The sequence below is a fragment of the Dysidea avara genome, chromosome 6 (assembly GCF_963678975.1).
Source record: "Dysidea avara chromosome 6, odDysAvar1.4, whole genome shotgun sequence".
NCBI classification, from domain to species: Eukaryota; Metazoa; Porifera; class Demospongiae; order Dictyoceratida; family Dysideidae; genus Dysidea; species Dysidea avara.
The window spans coordinates 35,881,876-35,903,091 of NC_089277.1; the positions used below are offsets into that span (position 1 = coordinate 35,881,876).

At 35.8% G+C, this 21,216-nt stretch overlaps 1 protein-coding gene across 1 annotated transcript; it reads right to left on the reverse strand.

The window, feature by feature from the left end:
- Positions 1-1,810: 1,810 nt before the first annotated feature.
- Positions 1,811-19,460, reverse strand: LOC136258778 (uncharacterized). Its single transcript, XM_066052131.1, has 7 exons — positions 19,223-19,460; positions 14,486-14,576; positions 8,384-8,502; positions 7,908-7,992; positions 6,219-6,331; positions 2,938-3,064; positions 1,811-2,043 (listed from the first exon to the last, which is right to left on the reverse strand). Exons 1-7 carry the CDS (start codon positions 19,375-19,377, stop codon positions 1,960-1,962), a joined length of 774 nt encoding a protein of 257 aa, XP_065908203.1. The 5' UTR covers positions 19,378-19,460; the 3' UTR covers positions 1,811-1,959.
- Positions 19,461-21,216: the final 1,756 nt, after the last annotated feature.

The following is a 21,216-nucleotide window of genomic DNA, read 5'->3' on the forward strand; positions in this document are numbered from 1 at the left end:
GATATTAGTTGACCGCATGCAAATGTAAACTGTACGTGTAGCTACTGTACCTCGAAGTATTGATGGACAGTGGTGGACGAATGTGGCAAACACTTCTAACTAATTTGCTGTCTCTGATCGGAGCCGGCTATCAGTGGTACACGTCACACTCGCTGACGCATTCGCAGACTCGAGGAGGAACTATACTCAGCCGTGAATCACGTGCCAAAAACATTGTGACGGTCAGCTGCAGTGGTGAGTAGAATTACAGGGGCGGATCCAGGGGAGGGGCTTTGGGGGCTGAAGCCCCCCCCTTCATATTTAGGCTTTACTTGATCAATATGCTGAGTATTATAATGAAATTTTGTCTTAGCATAATTATATGATTACTAATAATACAAATACTTATAAAACCACCTTATAAACATCTTTCCAAGGTATTATCAGTGGATTTATGTTAAAGTTTATGCAACAAGGACCTGGATCAGCATTGGAGGTGTACAAGATCGAGATACTCTAATAGAGCAGTCAGCTAACTACTCTAATAGAACATCCACTGGAAACATGTAGTTGGTTCTGTTATGGAATTTTTCCAAATCTGCCTGCGCCTATACATACAATGAAGTGCATTGGTTTGTTTAAAGGGCTTCATTCATCTATACTTGCGTAGTTAATATGTATGGCAATACTTAATTCAGGTACACAATTACCATTGAAAATGTTCTCAGATTCAATCTTGTATTGTACAAATTTCCGGCAAAATTTTCCACTTTCAATATTCTTATTCTAATATGCACATATTCAGTGTTGTGCAATTGTGAGAGGGGTGCATCATGTACTTGGTTGTCTGCAGGGCCGCCCACGGGGGGGGGGGGGGGGGGGGACAACTGGGGCATTTTGCCCCGGGCCCCAGCATGAAAGGGGCCCCAGGAGGCCCCATGAAGGGCCCCCTGAATACCTGTTTAAAAGATCGATATACTCTAATAGAACAGTCAGATCTAAATACTCTAATAGAGCAGTCACAGTATTCTTCAGAGGAGCAGTATAGCAGGCTTATAGATAAGGAGATATGGTTGGTGATGGGCATTGTCAGCAGGTTGTGCCCTTTTTTTTTTTTTTTTTTTTGGTCTTCCACTTACAGCTTGGGTGAAGGGCCCCACTTTAACTCTTTGCCCTGGGCCCCTTAATTTCTCTGGGCGGCCCTGGTTGTCTGTACCTACCCAAACTTTTCCATTAGCAAAATGCTTCAGAGAGCCATACCTATAATCTAAAGGCAGTATAGAAAATATCTGCAGGCAGAAAATATTATGAATTTTATGTGGAAATGTCTCCAAATTGCAGTATTTTAGCATCTATTTTTCAAAATTTTCCTGGGGGGGCATGCCCCCAGGCCCCCCTAGTTCCAGCATGCAAACCTCTACCCAAGAGATTAGTACCTTGAGTTAGCCCCCCCCCCTTTTATAAATCGTAGATCCGCCCCTGAATTATAGCTGTATAATTGCACAGGTATGCTGCACACCTTTAGATTAGGTGTATAATATTACTTCTCAGCATGATCCTATGACAAGAACCCCTAACAGCACCGAAAAACGGGACCCGCGCGCTTGCTTGCACATTTATCATGTTTAGCTTGACATTTAACGATCACTGATTTTAATTTCCACACCATGCCTTTATATTGTAGCTAGCTAGCTAAGCTACAGTACATGACTACATGTAGAGTGCTTATGTCATATTCTCTAAGTGCCGAGATTCTGATGGAAGAATATAAGTTAGCTATAATTGTACTAAAAACATCACACTTAAAAAAAATTATTTACATTTTGTGGCTGCACACTGCTTGAATTTATACACACACAAAATGAATAGTACATCACCAACCAAATTAGTAAATATACGTATATAAATAAAAACTATACACTCATGGCTATGTACAAAATCTATGAATAAAATGGATCCCATGCACTTCATTATATGTTATCATGATTTGTCCATAGTGGAGTAACCTTGTTTGTCACGTCCCATACACTTCAGACAAGGAGTAAATGTGAACAAGACCCCATCCTATAGAAATGTAACAGTACAGGATAATAATTATTACATATTGTAAGTACGTTATATAAGGCCACCCAGCTACTGCATGTATGTACATAACTATTATACCCACAGAAATAAATTTAATCCTTACTGTAAGCAGTGTTGGGCAAGTTACTTTTTAAAAGTAACTAGTTACATATTACATATTACTTGCAGCTGAACTATTTAGTTACAGTTACATATTACCCATAAAATAAAGTAACTGTAATAATATTACATATTATATTACTTTGTGTCCATAGCCTTAAGCTGTCACATGTGAAACTACCAACTTATCACGTGACACGATTGCGTTGTTGGACAATGTGCAAGTCTTGATATAAGTAAGTTGCTGGTGAATAAGCCTCACTTAGTAGGCTTCATTACTTCGTTGTGGCTAGGCGTTACTCAGTGGGTTACTAACGAGATTAGTAACTTCGTTACTTTTAGTAATAATATTACGTAATATTAGATTCGTTACAGTAACTATATTACTTAGGTAACGCGTTACATTTGCAAGTAAAGTAACTTGAGTTATATTACCTGTTTTTATAGTGTATTTCGTTATATTACTTTGTTACCACAAAAGTAATAATATTACGTAACGCGTTACATAAGTAGCGCGTTACTCCCAACACTGATTGTAAGCTACTTTCTAGACATCATACATTTTAAGTACTGTCATAAATGTACTTCATAAAGTTTTATGAAATACAGTTGTAGGGCCATCAAATACAGTTCACAGTGACACCTCAACTGTACTTCATGGGGAAAAATTCCCCTTTTACTTTGATCTCGTGCGTGCAAAATTATTTAAGCTATGAATAATGATAAAAAAACTATTATCATAATTAATTGTACAGTAGTATAATAGTTATTCACCTTCACAAGAAATGGTAAACTCATCCAGAATGTCTTGTTAGGAATAATATCTGATCCAGTCTTATCATACTTCACTCTCATGATTATCATACCAACCACAAAGTAGACAATTACTACGATAACTAACCTGTTGATGGCAGAAAACATTAAAGCATATATAATACAGTGCTCATGCTCCCTTGATTACCCGACTCCCTTACTACCACAGATTATCAAAAAGTTTGGATAATCAAAGTCCATTCATTCACATGTTGCTGTCAGACCTTCAGTGCTGGTCACTGTAAAGTGCTAATAATAATAATAATAATAATTTATAGTTCTAATACCCTAGACAAAATACTCTAATAGAGTAGTCATTTCTACTATTCGGATAACCAAGTGTTTGGATAATCGAGGGAGCACTGTAATTCAATCATAGTATGAATTGTTAAATTGACTAACTCTAAAATAGTTCTGTCTCCTATCCTAAGTGTTTAAATAATTATAATTTTTTAAATTTATTAAGGCTTTACAGCACAAGTGCTGAAGGTCTGTTTAAAGTTGTAGTAATCATTTAGAGTGTTGTAGCTTTCCCAAAACTAAGCGTTTGAAATTTTGTGACAGGAAAGTACACTACATACGTATTGTTACTAATCTTGATAATAAGTCTATGCACCTCATTACAGTCACCTTGCGGATTTGTTCTCAAAATGTCCATCATGATTCTATTTTAAATTTCTCCAAAAAGTTTACATTATTCTTTTATATATTCCAATTTGTCTAATTATTCCACATTTTTATAACTTAATAATCTAAACATTTAGCAATGCTGCTGTATGAAACAATTATACTACAGCTGGTGCTTAAAATTGCAGCCACAACTTTTGTTTGCATTGGTCTACAAAGTGAATAGGGACCCGCCGATTATGCAGCATAATAGGCGCCTGAAAGCATTGATCATAATGCTAGCATAATAGGCAGAACACTTATGCATTACCATAAAACATCTTGCTTATCAAAATACATATCACAAAAAAATAATCATATAGCTGACTGTTCTATTATTGATCTTTTCTGTGACATGCATTTTGACAAGCAAGGAAGTCTGTGCTTCAACTTCAACAACTTATTAATTTCCCATAAAATGCAAATTCACTATAAAAACATGGGAACTAATTTATAAATATTGAGCATAAATTTAAGCATAATAGGCAAAATTTTGAGCAGTGCAGCATAGCATAATAAATAAATTAATAGACATAATTGGCAGGTCCCTAAAAGTTAATGTTGGCTTAAAATCTTTTGACTAGCCAGCTCTTGCGCCTGTAATCATTTAGTCAGTGGTGGATCTAGAAATTTTCAGAGGGGGTTATAGGTTGAGGAAGTTTTCAATAACTGTCAGGGTAAAAAGATCCAGGCTTTTTGAAAGGGGAGTTCCACTCTGGAAATGCAACTTCAGCCTAGTAGCTTTAAGTCGAAGACCCAAAAAAAGGCATAACGTATGCCAGTAGATAAAGTCCTAATATAATACACTATGTATAATTCTTGGTGATGTTATCACCCACACGATCGCAAATCGTCACCCACACGAATCGTAAATAAATTAGGGGTGAGCACTATTCTCAGAAGGGGTTTCAGCTGAAACCATTGCAACCTGCCTGTATCCGCCACTCTTTAGTGTATACAAATATGAAGGCATTTCAAATGAAGAATTGACAATGATTTGCTAACATCCACCACATGCATGACAGTCATACCCTTGAAACTACAGGAATGAAGCAAAGATATTTAAACTGACTATGAGCAGGCAAATAAGATGGTGTATAGCTAGGTTTAATTGATTACATACTTGCTTCTCTGGTTAAACTATAACTTACAGTATATTTTTTTAATTGTAGCATGCGTAATTTTCTGTACCTATATTTTAAACTTTCACATTAAAAGCATACTTGTGTGAACTATAAGCTGGTTTTTGCTGAGATGGTCACATATATATGTGTATTCATTTGAATCAATTCCTCATTAAATTAAGTAACCTATGTGACAAAAATACAGACTCAATAGATGACCTTTGCTGATGCAAATTTAAAACTAGAACTAAAAATTGAAAGAACCTTAAAAGCTGATACATGTCAAAACTTTATATAATATGCTATGTACTATAGTAATCACTTCTTTACAAACAATGCACCAACTCATTTTATAATATTGTAGTGACCGCTTTGATTAGTAGAGGTGTACTGATATGGAAATTTACCAATATACTGAACTGATACATAAGCTTCAAAATTACCAATTCCCATACCAATACCAAGCATTGGGTTGCATCTGAAAATAAAAGGTTTCAGTATGGACACTACAATAAATGATAACTAAGAAGTAAAAAGGTGGTTGCCAAAACGTTTTTGTGAAAACAAAAAGAAAACAAGAAAAAAGACTTGCGAAAGAGGTGTGATGAAATGGTGGTCTGAGCAAAACAAAAAAGCAGCTTAACTTGGGAATTGAAATGTAGCTGCTGTAAAACAGTTAACAACTTCTGCTTTACGCTCTATACACAGTGTTACAAGATCAAGCCAACAGAAAACAGAGCAATTATAGTGCTTCAGTGAAATATCTACTAAAATGTCAACTTTTTATTAATATTGCAATATCGTTACCAATACCAATAATTATATCAGTCCACCTCTATTGAGTAGGTCTAAGAAAACTGTTAGCACACTTCATGACCATTTGTTTCCAATAGCCCAAAGTTACGTACATTTTTATTATTGTGGCACTTTGTTGCATTGTAATGATTTTAACATCGCTAACACTGCTGTATGTAGCAAATATACCATGAAATATGCAATACAATAATATGTATTTTTATGTTGCAAAATGCACTAAAAATTGGCCAAGCTAGAAATTGCACGTGTTTGACAATGTAAACATGGATGCAATTATGATGTGTGCAAGCGATACCTATTGCATAAATGTATGCGTACCATACGTTTTGTACCAGTCTGAAATGAGTGAATAAAATTAAACAAGGAAGAATTACTTTCTCCCAAGAATAAGCTTTGACATCCCTTTCACCATCGACACATAATTCAAGGTTTTAGAGGTGCATTTTTTGACTACTTAATTAGTGTCAAAGGTGATGTGACCATTCTATTAGAATATTTGACTGCTATATTAGAGTAACTTAGACTCGTACAATAAAACATGTACAATACTCTTGTACCACTAATTGATTTACCAACTGCACATACGTACTAATACACAACTTCGCACTACACTTGTAACAACATAGCCACACTTACACAGATAACAGGACAATTCCCACTATCCCAGGTTCAGAACTGCTCTTGTGATTACTGCCACTTGAGCCAGAACATAATCCAGGACAGTTACACTTGCTTGTCATTGTAAGTACCTGTAGCAAAACTGCATGGATTAGTTATGACATAATCGCACAAGCTAATTATACAGCATAAAGCATTGATTACAGTGGGTAAAATACATGCATAATGATTCCATAACTTTATAAAAATGGTTTATTCTATGTGAAGAAAGGGTCAAACGGATTTCATCTTATTCGCCTACTCAACAGGAATTTAAGTTTTGTTGCAATAGGACCCATAAGTCCTGTCTTCGTAGCTTGTTTCAGTTCATGAGATAGGACCAATTAAATAAGAGCCTGTAATTTATTTGCTGTATTGTTGCTGTACAAATTGAATTTATTCCTGTTCCAAGTGTCTAGCGCTATGCTATTCATCGTAAAAGGATGAAACTTTAGCTGTCTACTCCTTTGTTACTATAGATAACAGAGAAGTAATAAAATGGAATTTGAGGAATGTGCGTATTGTGATATTAGTTCTTTCAAACTGTACATATTAATAATCTTGTTAGCAAGGCTAAACAGTCAATAAAGATTCTAAAATGTATAGCTTCAAAACGTTTATCAGGAATGCTGAAGTGATTGCAATTGATGAATTAGCCAATCTGCATCTGTTACGATGGCAACTGAATTCATGACACATTGGCAATCAAATTCATTATAGCTGGAAAAACACAAATACAAAGTTGTTAGATTCAGCTTGCTTAGGTACAATTGTAGTAAACCACTCTTTAAGGCAATAACGCTTCATGTAGAGTTACAACTAACACATGAGAAAGTGACTGCATGCAAAGCCATTAGCCCTTTTGCCAGTTACGATGCCCTTTACAACTATTTACCCCATGAAGAACTTGTGGACAATATAAATACAACAAATATTTGTGCCAATGCCAAATTGAATTTATTTGCTAAAATCTATAGTGTAGCAGTTATTATACAGTTATACATAATAATTAGGCTTACATTACATTTTTTAAGCATAATAGGCTAATATAAGCATCAAGTATTATGCCAGCATAATAAGCGCAATGAAATATACAACAAAGCATGACCACATCACACTAATATTGCATTTCATCTCAAGAAAATGTGAATTACTATTTTTATATTTTTATTATTTCGTGGCTGATCATGAAATAGATCGAGATACTCTAATAGAGCAGTCACTTACTCTAATAGAGCAGTCACTTACTCTAATAGAGCAGTCACTTTCAGAAAAGGCTGATTGATATTAAACAGCTAATTCTAGAACATAATCTTGATTTTGAAAGTATAATTATGCTGGATTTTTGAGCACTGCTCAAAAGCATAGTAGGTTATTTTCAGAGCATAATTGGCTCAAACCTAATAATAATAATTGTGACCTGATTTGTGAAACAAGGCATGCAGTTGAGCACATAACTTTTTAAACTTTCATTGCTGATAATTATGTAATATGCAATTTTCACATGCACCAATACGTTATATTCTACTTCAGCACTGTTTTGTGATGAGGTATAGCTTGTGCCTATATGAACTGTTTTCACAGGCCTGTTTATATTATTTTGACAAAGATTTGTATTCTTATTAAAGTAACACATTATTAGCCAGCATGACAGCTATGTAGTCTCACATAGGTTTTCTGTGGGCTTTCTTCATCATACTTCAGCTCAGGTGTTGTGGCAGTTTTGTCACACTTAAGTTTCACTACAGTGGTCCTGAAATGAAAATATAGATAGCTAAGTTTATGTGCATTATAGATTGTGAAATCCATTATAGCATAAATCGTTTTTATGCCAGATTATCATACACAGATACCAATACTCATTAGAATGATTAATTATAAGACCATTACAATACATAATGTTACCTACAGAGAACAGACATTTACTATATTACAGTACGCAAGGAATATTGGGAACATCACAAGCTGGTGTGGATCTTTACTATAAAAATGCTTAAAGTCTCACTAAAATGGATAGCGCAGTTTGGCTATAATTTATCCCCTCACTACTTGGTACATGTGATTAGGTTCAATTTTGTATTGTTCAGTACACATTGCAGTGATTGACAATAGCTACAAACTAAAATAATAGAGTATGTCTGTACCTGTCATCAGTTCCACCAGTGTATGTAATCTTCAGGTTGGAACCTTCATACTCAAACTTAGCATTCTCCTGTGTCCCAAGTGAGTAGTAAGAGTTGCTATCTGGAAGGTACTGGCATGCCTGTATAGTTTGAATGTAAATTGTATGATAAGTTGAAGCTGCATGAACTCTTCAATAAATACAAAATATGTTAGGAAATAATAAATTGGCTGTGTATACACATGCTAACCATTAGCCTAAAACCATGCAAGACATTGACTGAAAGATCAGGGACAGTTCTAGAAAATTTGCTGACTGGTTTCCATACAGAAACCCATCTAGAACCATGCCTATGAAAGATTAATTAGTAAAAACTACTAAAACTATATAATACGTACATATCTGCAGTGACTGGTTATCATACATTAGCAATTTAGCACAGCACAGCAGCACCCAAAGCTTTTTAACAATCATAATGGCAGACAGTTTCTTTCATAATTATCTACATGTCATGTAAGTTTTGAATGGTATCATTAAATTGCAAATCAAACGACATATTTTTCACATGAATGATGATGGACTGCAAAGGAATATCAATGACTTTTAAGAATAGTATTGCAGATATGTGAGCACGTCTCTGTACATTACAGCAAAAGTTTAATAAACAGCCACCTCTTTAACAATAGTACCTCATTACCATGACCATATTTAGTAGCACAAGTTAAGCAAGACAACTTGACAATCAGGAAGGTGGTATATTCAAGCTCCAATATATGTCAAGTCAGTTACACATTATCAGATGTGTGCAAAACTAGGCCTGCGCCAAATGTGCCAGCACAAAGCTAGCATATTAGGTGGATGTTTCAAACTTAATTCCATGAAAATAGATTGATACTCCTTAATAGAGCAGTCAGTGGAAACTGCAATAGAGCACTCAAATACACTGTACATAAGTCCTTAGATCGATACTCTCTAATAAAAACAGTCACTTTGTAGTGAAATATTCTAGTAAAGCATTCACTGATTAAAATGTTTCAAGATAATAGTAAGAAATGTTGTTCACCTAGGAGCATAATGGGAACACTGAAAAGCATAATAGGTGAAATTTCCTGAAAGCATTTTGGGTAAATTTTGAGACTCAAACGTACACATAAACAACACAAAATATGTAACGATGCATCTAGCACATCCAAGGTAGTTTGATAAAAAAACTGGACCTTTCTCTGGAAACTATTCACCACACTCTGATTAACTATTTTCTCCCTCTTGTAAAATGTGTACATCACTCATCTCCTAGGTGCTATCATGTAACTTTCTATATGTAATAACCCATTATATTCTAGTAGAGCAGTTAGGTAATTCTAATAGAGAATTATCACTAGTCTATATAATTTGTGCACACCCGTAACATGCAGCTCAGCTACTTACAACCATACACATGTATAGTTACTTACCTAGCTTGTGTCTGCACCTGTATACCCATCTTCATCATTCACACAATTTCATGGGCTGTGTAGCACTATGATAGCTGTTGTAGTTAACCAAGACTTATGCCAACTCAGCTTTTAAAATTGCACATTGCACATTGTAGTTGGTTTTTGTTGTTCAATGTATTTTTGTTACTGTAGATTGCATATATATGTATGTAGTAGGGAAATGAGCTGCCATATTCTAAAGATCAATCTATTTTGCTTTTTGTTCCAAGTATATTTTTCTTTCAGCAATTTTTTTCATTTTACACCTATGTATTTACTGCTCTGCATTAATCACTTCCAACTGCATAATTATAGCACCATGAAGTAAGTGCTCTACAGGTGTATTTGAATATCTCAGTTTTCACTTGTTTTTACTATAGCAAGAATTTTATTGTGTGTGACTGTTCTATTACAGTACCTCAAGCATAATATGTAACGCTTAGGCCATGCCTATTTGAAAAGTTGTTGCTCGGATCCGACTGACCCAATTTTGCAGGGAAAATAATTAAAAAGAAAAAAATATCACGTGATTCTTACTTCATGGTTTTGCTGCATACACGTGTTTGTCTGCATTAGCAAAGTGAAGACAACTATTATAGTTAGTGTACTGATACATTTCCAATAGTGATAAATGTAGGGTTGTAGCTAAGATAATTATCGAATGATTGCAATGAGAGTTTTTTAGCTGTGCCTAGTCTAGCGGCACCTGACCCTAAAAAGAGGGTCTGGTGAAACTGTGTACAAAAAGTTTGGCGCTGCCGGAATGTTGGAAGCTCCAATCAGATCGCTCCATTTCAAATTGATTATGTAATGCGTACATTTCAAAAGATTCGCGGCTTACGGTTAATTACATCTGGAGACTTTGCCGCTTAAAATCATTGAGATAACGGCCATACAATTCTGTTGGGTTCGTTTTTAGGTTGAACAAATAAAGTATCGCCATTAGTTTGGTGATGCTGTAAGCGGATCCGGTTGAATGGATGTTGTGATGTAAACATCGCACTTACGTAACACGTAAACGTCATCCAATAAACATTCCAGAGCTCAAACTTTTTGTACAGAGTTTCACCAGACCCTCTTTTTAGGGTCGGGCGCCACGAGACTAAGCTGTGCCATATGTAACCAGATCTGCGAAAACCTGACATAATCGCCCAAGCCTTAATTTTCAGTATAAAGCCGAGTATAAAACATTGAATACAATGGGTAAATAATTGCGTATTTTGAAAAAAAATCTGTAACTTTATAAACGCCTAGTTCTTAGCGAAGAAAAGGTCAAACGATTAAAACCTTAGTATCAAGTTATTCGCCTACACAAGAGGCGTTCGAAAATCTTTGTTTCATTGCAGTACACCAAAGGAAACGTAAGTTATGGCCATTTGTTTATATATGGTCTAAGCGATAGTAAGCAATCAATTTTTCTTCATGAAATTCATCTTTGTTTGGGGTGAAGGAAGGAAACAGAAGAATTAACATGTCCAGAAATCGATTCCCCTGTTCATAGCGAACACAATGGTGCACATTTCAAATCTGTACAGCATTTCATTGGTAAGTTACAACCGTTTTAGTAAGCGCCTGTAATATTTTTTCCCTATACTTGCTGTACAAATCAATCTTTCTGTTGCTGCTACTTTGTAGGGCTGTAACTCCAAGAGTTTTTGGCACATGAAACTGAAACTTTCCAGAGCATACACTTGGCTATGTAGATATAAATATTGATTATGTCGATATAAAGGTGATTATGTCGGGTTTTCGCAGATCCAGTCACATATTGTAGGATTAAGCTCACATGTAAAATGCACTCATTCATCTGCTGATGTGATATTTAAGCTATAATTCAATACACGGGTATGATTTTTGTTCTTTTTTTTGCCTATCGACCGACCCATTTCGCTCTAGAAAAAATCCGAGCAACAACTTTTCAAATAAATATGGCCTTATGTTGCCCAGTACAAAACTTGCCTTTTTATGTCAACATCGCAATGTTTTTACCCACCTATTTATTATGTCACAAATTTGCCAATGAATCAATGTAAACTAGTTATTTACACATGCAACAGTATTATACATATGATGATACAAAACAAAAATATTCTGCCAGCTATAAACATGCCTACTGTCTTGTAGAGCTCAAATTTCTGCTCTTGCTGGAGTAATAATTACATTGTCCAGTACTTAGAAAATGACCCACTAAAGGCTATGAGTAATTGAAATACAATGTCTACACAAAGCATGCATCAATGTATGTGTCACATAAAACATGGTGCTATATGACCCTTTAAAGTACAGCTAACTATCAGAGATGATTTCATCTTCAATACAATACTAATGGCACAGCATAATTGTGGTGTAATGATGTAATCTACGACCATTGGAAAGCGTATTGTATCTATATGGTGCTAATGTAGTGGACAGAGGGAAAGCCACCACGGAATAGGTTCCCAGGAGATGTAACAACTTACTATATATCTGTTATTGTAAATTTGATAATAAGCAAGCCACTATATGGGATACAGGTTTCCTCCTTGTGCTCTGATCTACAGTATAATAGAAACTGTTCTATTCAAATATCAAGTGATCAACCAACACTGACATTAGCATATATTGGACCTATTTTGGCAGCATCAGCGGTATCAGTAAAACTATAAATGCCCGATACTTTGTATGATACTATAATGTGACCCAACTGGCCACTGAGTGAAAAACCTGACTTGTTTGCATAATTCTGTTTTTGAACTGAAATACACTGGGAAAACAACATGTGCTACATAAATAATTTTACGCATGTTTTAATCGCTAACGGTGAACTAACACTCAGACAAATTGAAATATCTAACATACCAATAGATTCATCTCTTCATGGAGAGTAAGAATATTTTTGTTTTACTTAAGTACCATGAAGCAAGTTTGCGTTACATGTACTTGGTTACGTTGTGGTGAAACAAGACTTTATCATAATCATTTGTAAGCTTGAACAACTTTCTTGCTTAAATGCAGGGATGCATTTAGGCTAAAATCTATACCTTGATGAATGCCCCAGTTCATGGTAAACAGAACTACCCCCCTACTCTATAGCTTGTTGCCCTTGAGACTTATGACTGATTAAACAAGCACCAGTAAAATTGATTGTTTCTGCTATTCTTGGTGTGTATAGCTATAGTATAACTCCAAAAGCACTTACCAAATAAGGCTGAAACTTTAACAGCCCATTTGGTTTTTCCCTCTAGAAAACAAAGAAGTCAAAATGAAGTTCAAGGAAAATGGAAACAAGTCGGGGTTTTACTCAGTGGGTCACAATTGCTTTGTAAGATGGTAGCAGATATGAAGGCAAATACAAAAATTATGAATATTTTTTTGGATGAAACCAACCAGTACAGTAATTAATACCAGTAGAACAGCAGTAAACCACAAAGTGTAATTCATTGAAGCCATCAACATTGAAGGCCAAAAAAACAGCAAACTACTGTTTACTTGTGAATAATGATATTGTACAAAGGATCACATCAGATCAGTACAGGTGTATTACTAGATTACTAGTAATATGTAACAATAAAGATCCTACAGTGTACTTTGAATAATTGTCGGTAGAAAAATAAAAACAATACAAATATAAAAACAAGTGCCCAAATGACAGCTGTAAACCACCACTGGTACTTGGCTGGTCTTGCCAGACCAGCCTGTATTTGGCCTGGGCCAAATGACAAAAGAAAATATACAGGCTGGCCTGGCAAGACTAACATTTTAAAATATGAAATGAAGTATGTACGTTAGCCAGGCTCTGTAAACAGTGTCGAAATTGTTTGTAACTACCAGTGAAATGCCAACGGTGTGTAGGCGGACATTTTAAAATGGGTTCCCACTGCAGCTAAGTGACAATATTGAATGACTGCTTTATTAAAGTATCTTGATCTCTTCACTCAAACTATTGTTCAGAATAACACTAATACATGTACAACACTATGCTATTATGTGAGAAATTGTATATCCTGGTTCACAACAGATGCCTAACATTTGGAAACCCAAATTCTCTATTCCTTAATTTTTCAAGCATTGTGTAAAACAAAAAGGGGTTGTAAAACCCCCCCTGAATGTAAAGCATTACACTTACATATTGCTTTATAATGATAGTAACTAGAAATCATCAGAAACGTCTTCTTCCACCTGTATCTAGTTCCAGAACTTGACAATGTTTCAGTCACACGTCAACACGTGTTTTTATATGTTTCTGCTGAATGTTCTATGAAAGTAGTTTGGTGACTGCTCTATTAGAGTATCTCGATCTCGTGTATTCTCAATACTAAAAAGAGGTGCTAATCTTAAGGAGGCTGAGACCCAGTATTTCCCTTGTGTACAACCAGTACTAGCAGCATATGTAGCATATAGCTGTCACTATTAGAACTAATCAGTTAACAACCATTTCTTGGTCACCTCCACCAATTTTATTTAGTTTGAATACATCACACCATTTTCATAGCTTGATTGTTTTGGCACATAGAATCAGGTAGTGCTACCACACTTACGTATGCTACTACAGCATACAAGCATGCAAACAAAGTCATCATTTGCTTATGAACATAATACACAGAAGATTCCCAACCAGATATATCTGACATTGTCTAATTTAGTACAGAATTCTTTCTGTATAAACTTACAGCAGCTTTATAGCAAGCACCATCACCTTCAGTGAATGAATAACAAGGGTTGTAGGAGTACTGGTAATCTCCACCAGTAATCTTGTCAAAACTGTAAAATATTATAAATAAGTTAAAGATATTAAGTAGATCTACTAGTGTACAAAACATGGAAATGTATTAGACTAGATAAGCCAGCTTGACATTAAAAGACTGGAAGTTTTGCTTGAAATAGTACAACCAACAGTTCATCTTGGTACAACCAATACAATAAGTACATTGCATGGTACCTTTCTATTCCTGATGTACCATAGCCCATGGGACTATATGTATAATGTTATGGAGATCGGTGTTGTGATTATGTATACAAGTAACAGAACCATAGTTGTCAGGGACCCTGGTTAACCCATTAATGGCCACTGCCACCATATGGCAGCATGGCATCATAACTCACTAATAAAAATAAACTTGTAAAGTGCATTATATAGCAAGATGCACTAGTACTGAAACGGACATGCCCGTAGAGGTCCCTTTTCTGGGATAACTGGATCCTTCCTGGGCTAGTGTGCATTTGTTATGTAATAGCGTAAAGTGTAACCTTACAATAGGCAAATTAAATCGTGCTTCAAATTGAAACTAGTGGCTGATAACAAAGAAAGTGTTATACGTACATGGATAGAGACAGGTAGAGTCGACAGTCGGCTGCTTTATCTCAGACATGGCATGGTGGACACGAGTACAGATATGCATGCGCAACAGCAGAAATGGGACAAATCACAAAGAAATCAGCTGTGGAATAGATCATACTGTAAGTAAACTGTATAGAATAGTTCTTTGAAGTGTAATACACCTTAGCAAATAGCTAGTTGGGGTTCCATTGTTTCTTTGGGCTGTTTTTTTACCGAAGTTTAGACTTTGTTTGTTGTTTGATAACTTTGTTGCAGTTACAGTTATGTAAGCAATAACAACATGTTGACCTCCTTAGTTTCTAGCGAGTATTTAGATATATGGTTACTAAGTAGTTCTGTGTACTGGACGGTTAGTATGATGTGATTTGGCAATTTGGCCAGTGGCCCCAGCGAATTTGGCCATGAATGGGTTAAATGATTTCATCTTACAGCCTCAAATTTATGTAAACCAATAAACTTAAGCATGATAAACGCATTTTGGGATTACAATGCATGCATCTATATAATTATTATGTACTATCTACTAGGGCTGGGACGAATATCAAAATTTACCTTCGAATATTGTTAATAAAATGTTCGAACATTTGAAGCTTCAGCGTTAGCTTTCAAGTTACAGGTTTTCTTGTATTAAAATTTATGCACATCCTTCTTAATTTTTATCTTTCTAAACCTAGTTAATAAGTTTGTAAGCATTTGGAAAATGCATAGCAGCAGTACTGAATGACACGATCGATCGATTGCAAATGGGCGTGTCCGCTATACTGCAACCATGCATAGGTAAACACCAAGTAATGGCTAAAAGCACGTTTTCCATGCATTGTCTATCACTTTATAAAGTGTTTTAAGGCTGCAACTATGGTAGCAAGCTGAATTGGGGTGGTTTAAAAGTAGGCGTGGCACACAAAGATCAATTGCGAAGAGACGAACATTGATCACACAAGAGTAATAAGCAGTTGCAATAAAGATAACAACGTTTATTTGTAATTGTTTTGTAGACTATGAGTGTATTACGAAGCTTCGAAGGATACTTTTATAATTCGAAATTTACTTAACCTTCGAGCCCACAAAACATCCGAAGCTTCGTCCCAGTCCTACTATCTACATGCAGCCACGTCATTATCATTCATCTCCAATTAGTCTTCTCATCATTACTTGTGAAAAGGCTTTTTCAAAGCACACATTTTTCATGCCAACAACAAGCACAACTTGAAGTACTAATGCACTACCATAAATAAGAGTTAATACAGTATATTCATAGCTGCAGATATTTGCTATATATACAAATAAGAAAATTATGGTGAGTGGCTACATGCCTTAATGGCAGGAAACACTTTGGTTTTAGTCTCATGTGGCCAGACCAATTATACATGCTAGGCACTTAGAGCTGGCGCTTATAATCTGGCGCAACAGGCGCTTAGCAATTACTCACCACCTGGCATTGATATTCACTTAGTGTGGTATGTATATAAATGGTCTGGCCATGTAGATTCTCTGTATTAGCAGATCATGGAAAGATTGTGGATCAACGGATCATGTGATATTATTATATGCCCGGATCAATTTTGAATACAGCTACTATGGGAAGGACATAAACACTGAAAGGAAAAGAATCAAAATCAAGCTAAAAACTGTTACTTCATGACTAAGCCACTGCTTTCAGCTGGAATGAGTATAAAAACTACTGCACTAGCTAGTCTGTGTGGGAAATTCCCTACTTTGACATTGTTTTATAATTATACTGCTTGTGAGGTATTCCAAATAATAAATGATACCAAACTGTGCAGGGTGCTTTATAAGGGATATGCTAAGACATTGACATGCTCAATATAGCAATGATTGGACCTAAAATGGTCAGTATGCATTATTATTACTCTCTCTTACTGTATATAAGAGGTTAAAACAATTAAAATAGCATACAACATATTGTTAGACTATATAAGAATGTCATGTGACCTGGCTCACATGTGTAGGCAGTCAAGGTGAGAAGTTGTGGCATACCTGCCTTGAATGTGAGAATGGTCACAAGGTGAAACAAGAAAGGATATATATAGCAGATCGGTAGAAGAGCTTAATTGATTTACAATAGATTTTTTTATCGTTATCAAGATAAAAATAGTTATAGCTATACATGTCACACAGGCTATGTTTTTAAATCTGTTTGTTTAGTGACCTTCCCATCTCAAGGTAGCCTAAGCATTTATGAAAAGAGGTTAACTAGACAGATCCAATTCTGTGAACTATAGATAAAGTGTATAATATGCATCATAAAGCTGTATGCATGGAACCTGAAATTTTTCTCCATCTGTTAAAGTGAATTGCTCACAATAGATAGAATATTAACCAAAAGCTGATACAAATTAATAAAGGTGTCTTTTCACAAATCCTATTGAAAATCTACAAATTAGGTCTTATTGCACAGTGTGCTTGGATTCACCTGAGTTCACCTTTTAACAACTTCAGTTATTTTAGGCCACGCGATAGCAATGAACTGTGTGATATGATGTACTCATAAGCATTATTAGAAACCAAGACTGCTAGGTATTGTTAGATATTTAGATTGTGCTTTGTGTAAAGACTCAAGTGATTGACATACAGATATTATTTTCTTTTGTGAACATGGTTAGTATAGTTTTGTAGGCAAAGACACAAAATACTACATCGTTCTTACAGTAGCAATTCTAGCATTGGCCAAGTATTGATCACACACTACTTAATCATCCTCACATTGTAGAAACAATGCTTTTACATAATTAGTTTTATAACTGCACATGCTCCACCTTAATTCCTCTGATATACCTTACTTTTGAACATCAACAAGGCTATACTTGTCAACTTTTAGTTCATCTGAAGGTGAGTATTTATATCTATGATTTTTGTCAGCATTTGATTTATAAAAGCTGATGAAGTATGGGTTCATCAACTTTTCCTTGTGACAGAATTTCCTGTCATAAGATACATATATAGCTATTTGGCCAGTTATATGCAGATCAAAAACCTCAAACTTAATGCACTATACATGATGTCGAGGCACACGCAGCATTGCTATTCCTGGAAATGAAGCTCTTGCATTGAAATAATTATTCCAAGAATTCATGCATTGTTTAAGCAGTCCTCTAATAGCTAAAAACGGAGAGGAACAACTTAAGCCGTCTAAGAAAAGTCATAAATGTTTACAGAGAATCTCACTCATTAAAGTAATAAACAACTCACCAACTACAAGTTGGATAGTGGGTCGGGATTTTTCACCCATACTTTTATCCCCAAATGAAGTTGTCCGGAGATTTGGGAAATTGTCATAATAGCTATACAACTTTCCAGTAGCCACGTAGGTTGTGACAGTGATAAATGCGAATAGCTAAAATAAAATCTATAGCTACTTTCCACCCTCTCGCTACTGATAATTCAGCACATCTCATAATCTTTTTTTTTTTTTGGAACCATCGTATTAGATTAAGTGCTAAATAATACATACAATTCCTCAGTCACATGCTACCACAAAGACCAAAGTATGGCAAAGATATATACAAAACAAAAACAAACAGACAAAAGCAATTAAAATAGATAAATTAGTCCAAGTTGGGTTGCTGCGGGCAAAGAATATTCTCTGGGGTGCAGTGATAGCAATTGCTGCTGCTCTACCAAGTGACATTTTGGAATAGGAGAAACTTTGTTTTGAATTGTTTTTCATTGCTGTAAATTGATTAGGTCTACGATGTGCCAGACTAACCAGCAATAGCTATATTTCTTCCACCCCCCCCTCTGGGACCAGATAGACACCACCCCTCGCACCACCCCCAGCACTAGTTGTCACAGTGCTGGACAGCCGGAAACACTAAGACCCCCACACATAGATGATATACCTACCTCCAGAATCAAGGCGACCTCGGAGTAGGCCAGACTGACATTAAATGTGACTACTAGTCTAGTTAGTTGATAGCTAACCGATGACACCGCAAACCTGCCACATCCCCGCCGTAGCTAGGGTCTATAGCTACCGGCAGCTAGCTATAGCTAATAATTTTGTGACGATAGATTTAGCACACATTACACATTCTATTGCATCACTAACCGTGGTTTTGTCTTGCTTCCAACACTTCTTAGATCGATTATTTTACCATCAGAGTTTACGCACCTGCACGCTGGATACTTCTGATCAGCCAGACATACTTCACTACGTGTATGATGCATAAACATCAGTAGAATGGCTAACGCTGTGATGAACATCTTGTAGTAGCTACCAACGACGAAACAAGAATAGATCGATCTGAAGTAGAGGTCACCAGCAAAGAATGTGATTTATTACTCACGTGGGGCCTGCCAGTGTATACATGGGATAGAAGTTACTTGTGCATAGTGAAGTCATCATATTGCTTAACGCTTGCATGGCTTCAAACTTACATGCATGACTTCTGCATTGCTTGCACGCTATCTACCACGACTCCCTGCTCAGTGTCTTTTAAGATATTGTTGACACTTGACAGAGTGTAGAAGGAAAAGGAGTAATGTTTGTAATTCTCAGATGACAAAAAATGTTTCACTGACCTAGAGCTCAAGCTCTGCAGTAATGAAATCATATGACTCACTAGCTCCTTTGATATGATTGTAACTAGCTATGCGTATGCTCAGTTGTCTTTGTATCGGTTATACCTTACTTTGCTTAGTTTTGTGTGTACTATCTATGTATTGTAATGTGTCCCTCTGGGCACGGAAGAACAGCTGTAGTCGATTGCTTGCGATCGGACGTTAAATGTATAAATCAATCAATCAGTAAAGATTTTAAGCATTGATTGTAATCAATGATTGTAGTAGCTAATTTTATGGGGATACACTCAATGAAAACACTGACGTTCATGTAGTCATGTAGAAGGCTAGTCTCTAGCTACTTCTTTCCCTTGATGATGATGACAGTTTTATAGCAAAGCTGCTAATGAGCCAAACTTGACACTAAACCCGAAATGGAGTGATTGTTACCTATTGTGGCTGCCAAGTTAACAACTCTTGACCTAATTCTATAACCAACAACTACTGTAGATTCTATATAGGTACTTAGCTACTGTAAATGTAATGAATTCAAAGTTTTGTACACTAATATTAACGTGTAAACTTTGCAATGCAATTTGCTGAACCCTCCAGATATTATTTTCACCACTAAAGTTATTCCCAAAGCTCATTGACAAACAAACCCTATTGATGAAACAAGATTGAATATTCCAGGATTTAAAATGTTTATAACATAATTAATGTGGGTGTCAATCCCATTACTGAATATTGAATGTATTTAGTCCTGCTGCCAATACAAAATCCCTTGCATGGTGACTTACTTAGTGCAGCAGCCACTCAACTATTAATCAGTGGTTTAAATTTTTTCTCCTTTCTCCACCTTTTCAAACACACTTTATGTAACAACTTCAAACAGGCTGTAGGACCAGGTGTCCTACAGACCTTCAGCACTTGTCCTGTAAAGCCTTAATAAACATAATAATACAAAATATGGACCTACAACATAGGTCATGCACATTGGTGATACACCAGGTTATTGATAAACTAAATGACCTTTTCCACTAGCTACCAACATGTTAATGAGCAAGAAATAGAAGACACCCAACACCTCAGATCTATAGTTATCACATTAGTCACATCAGTACTAGTATTGCATATTAGAGACACCAACAGCAACATATCAGTTGACTTGTTCATGCCATATAGTTGTATGGTTGTGTGCAAGTTTCGGATAAAACAGACAAGAAGATCATCAGTAAAATTAGTAACTTTAATTTTGGTTGTGCCCACAGAACCCTATAAACTCTCAAGTCTGGGGAGTGACTATTATCATCAACCAATGCACTACAACTGTATTTGACCCATACTCCAACAATTATAGACTTTGATCATGTGCGTCAAGTGCAGGCAAACAATACAGATTAGTTTTCCTGCATTCCAGAGTCACTTATCTCTGATTGATATCCATATGGCTTGCAGACCTTTATCACAAATACAACATAATTATTCTTAAATGAAGTGTAGCTACCAGCCTCTCGTCCTCAGCTATAAGCTTTGTACACA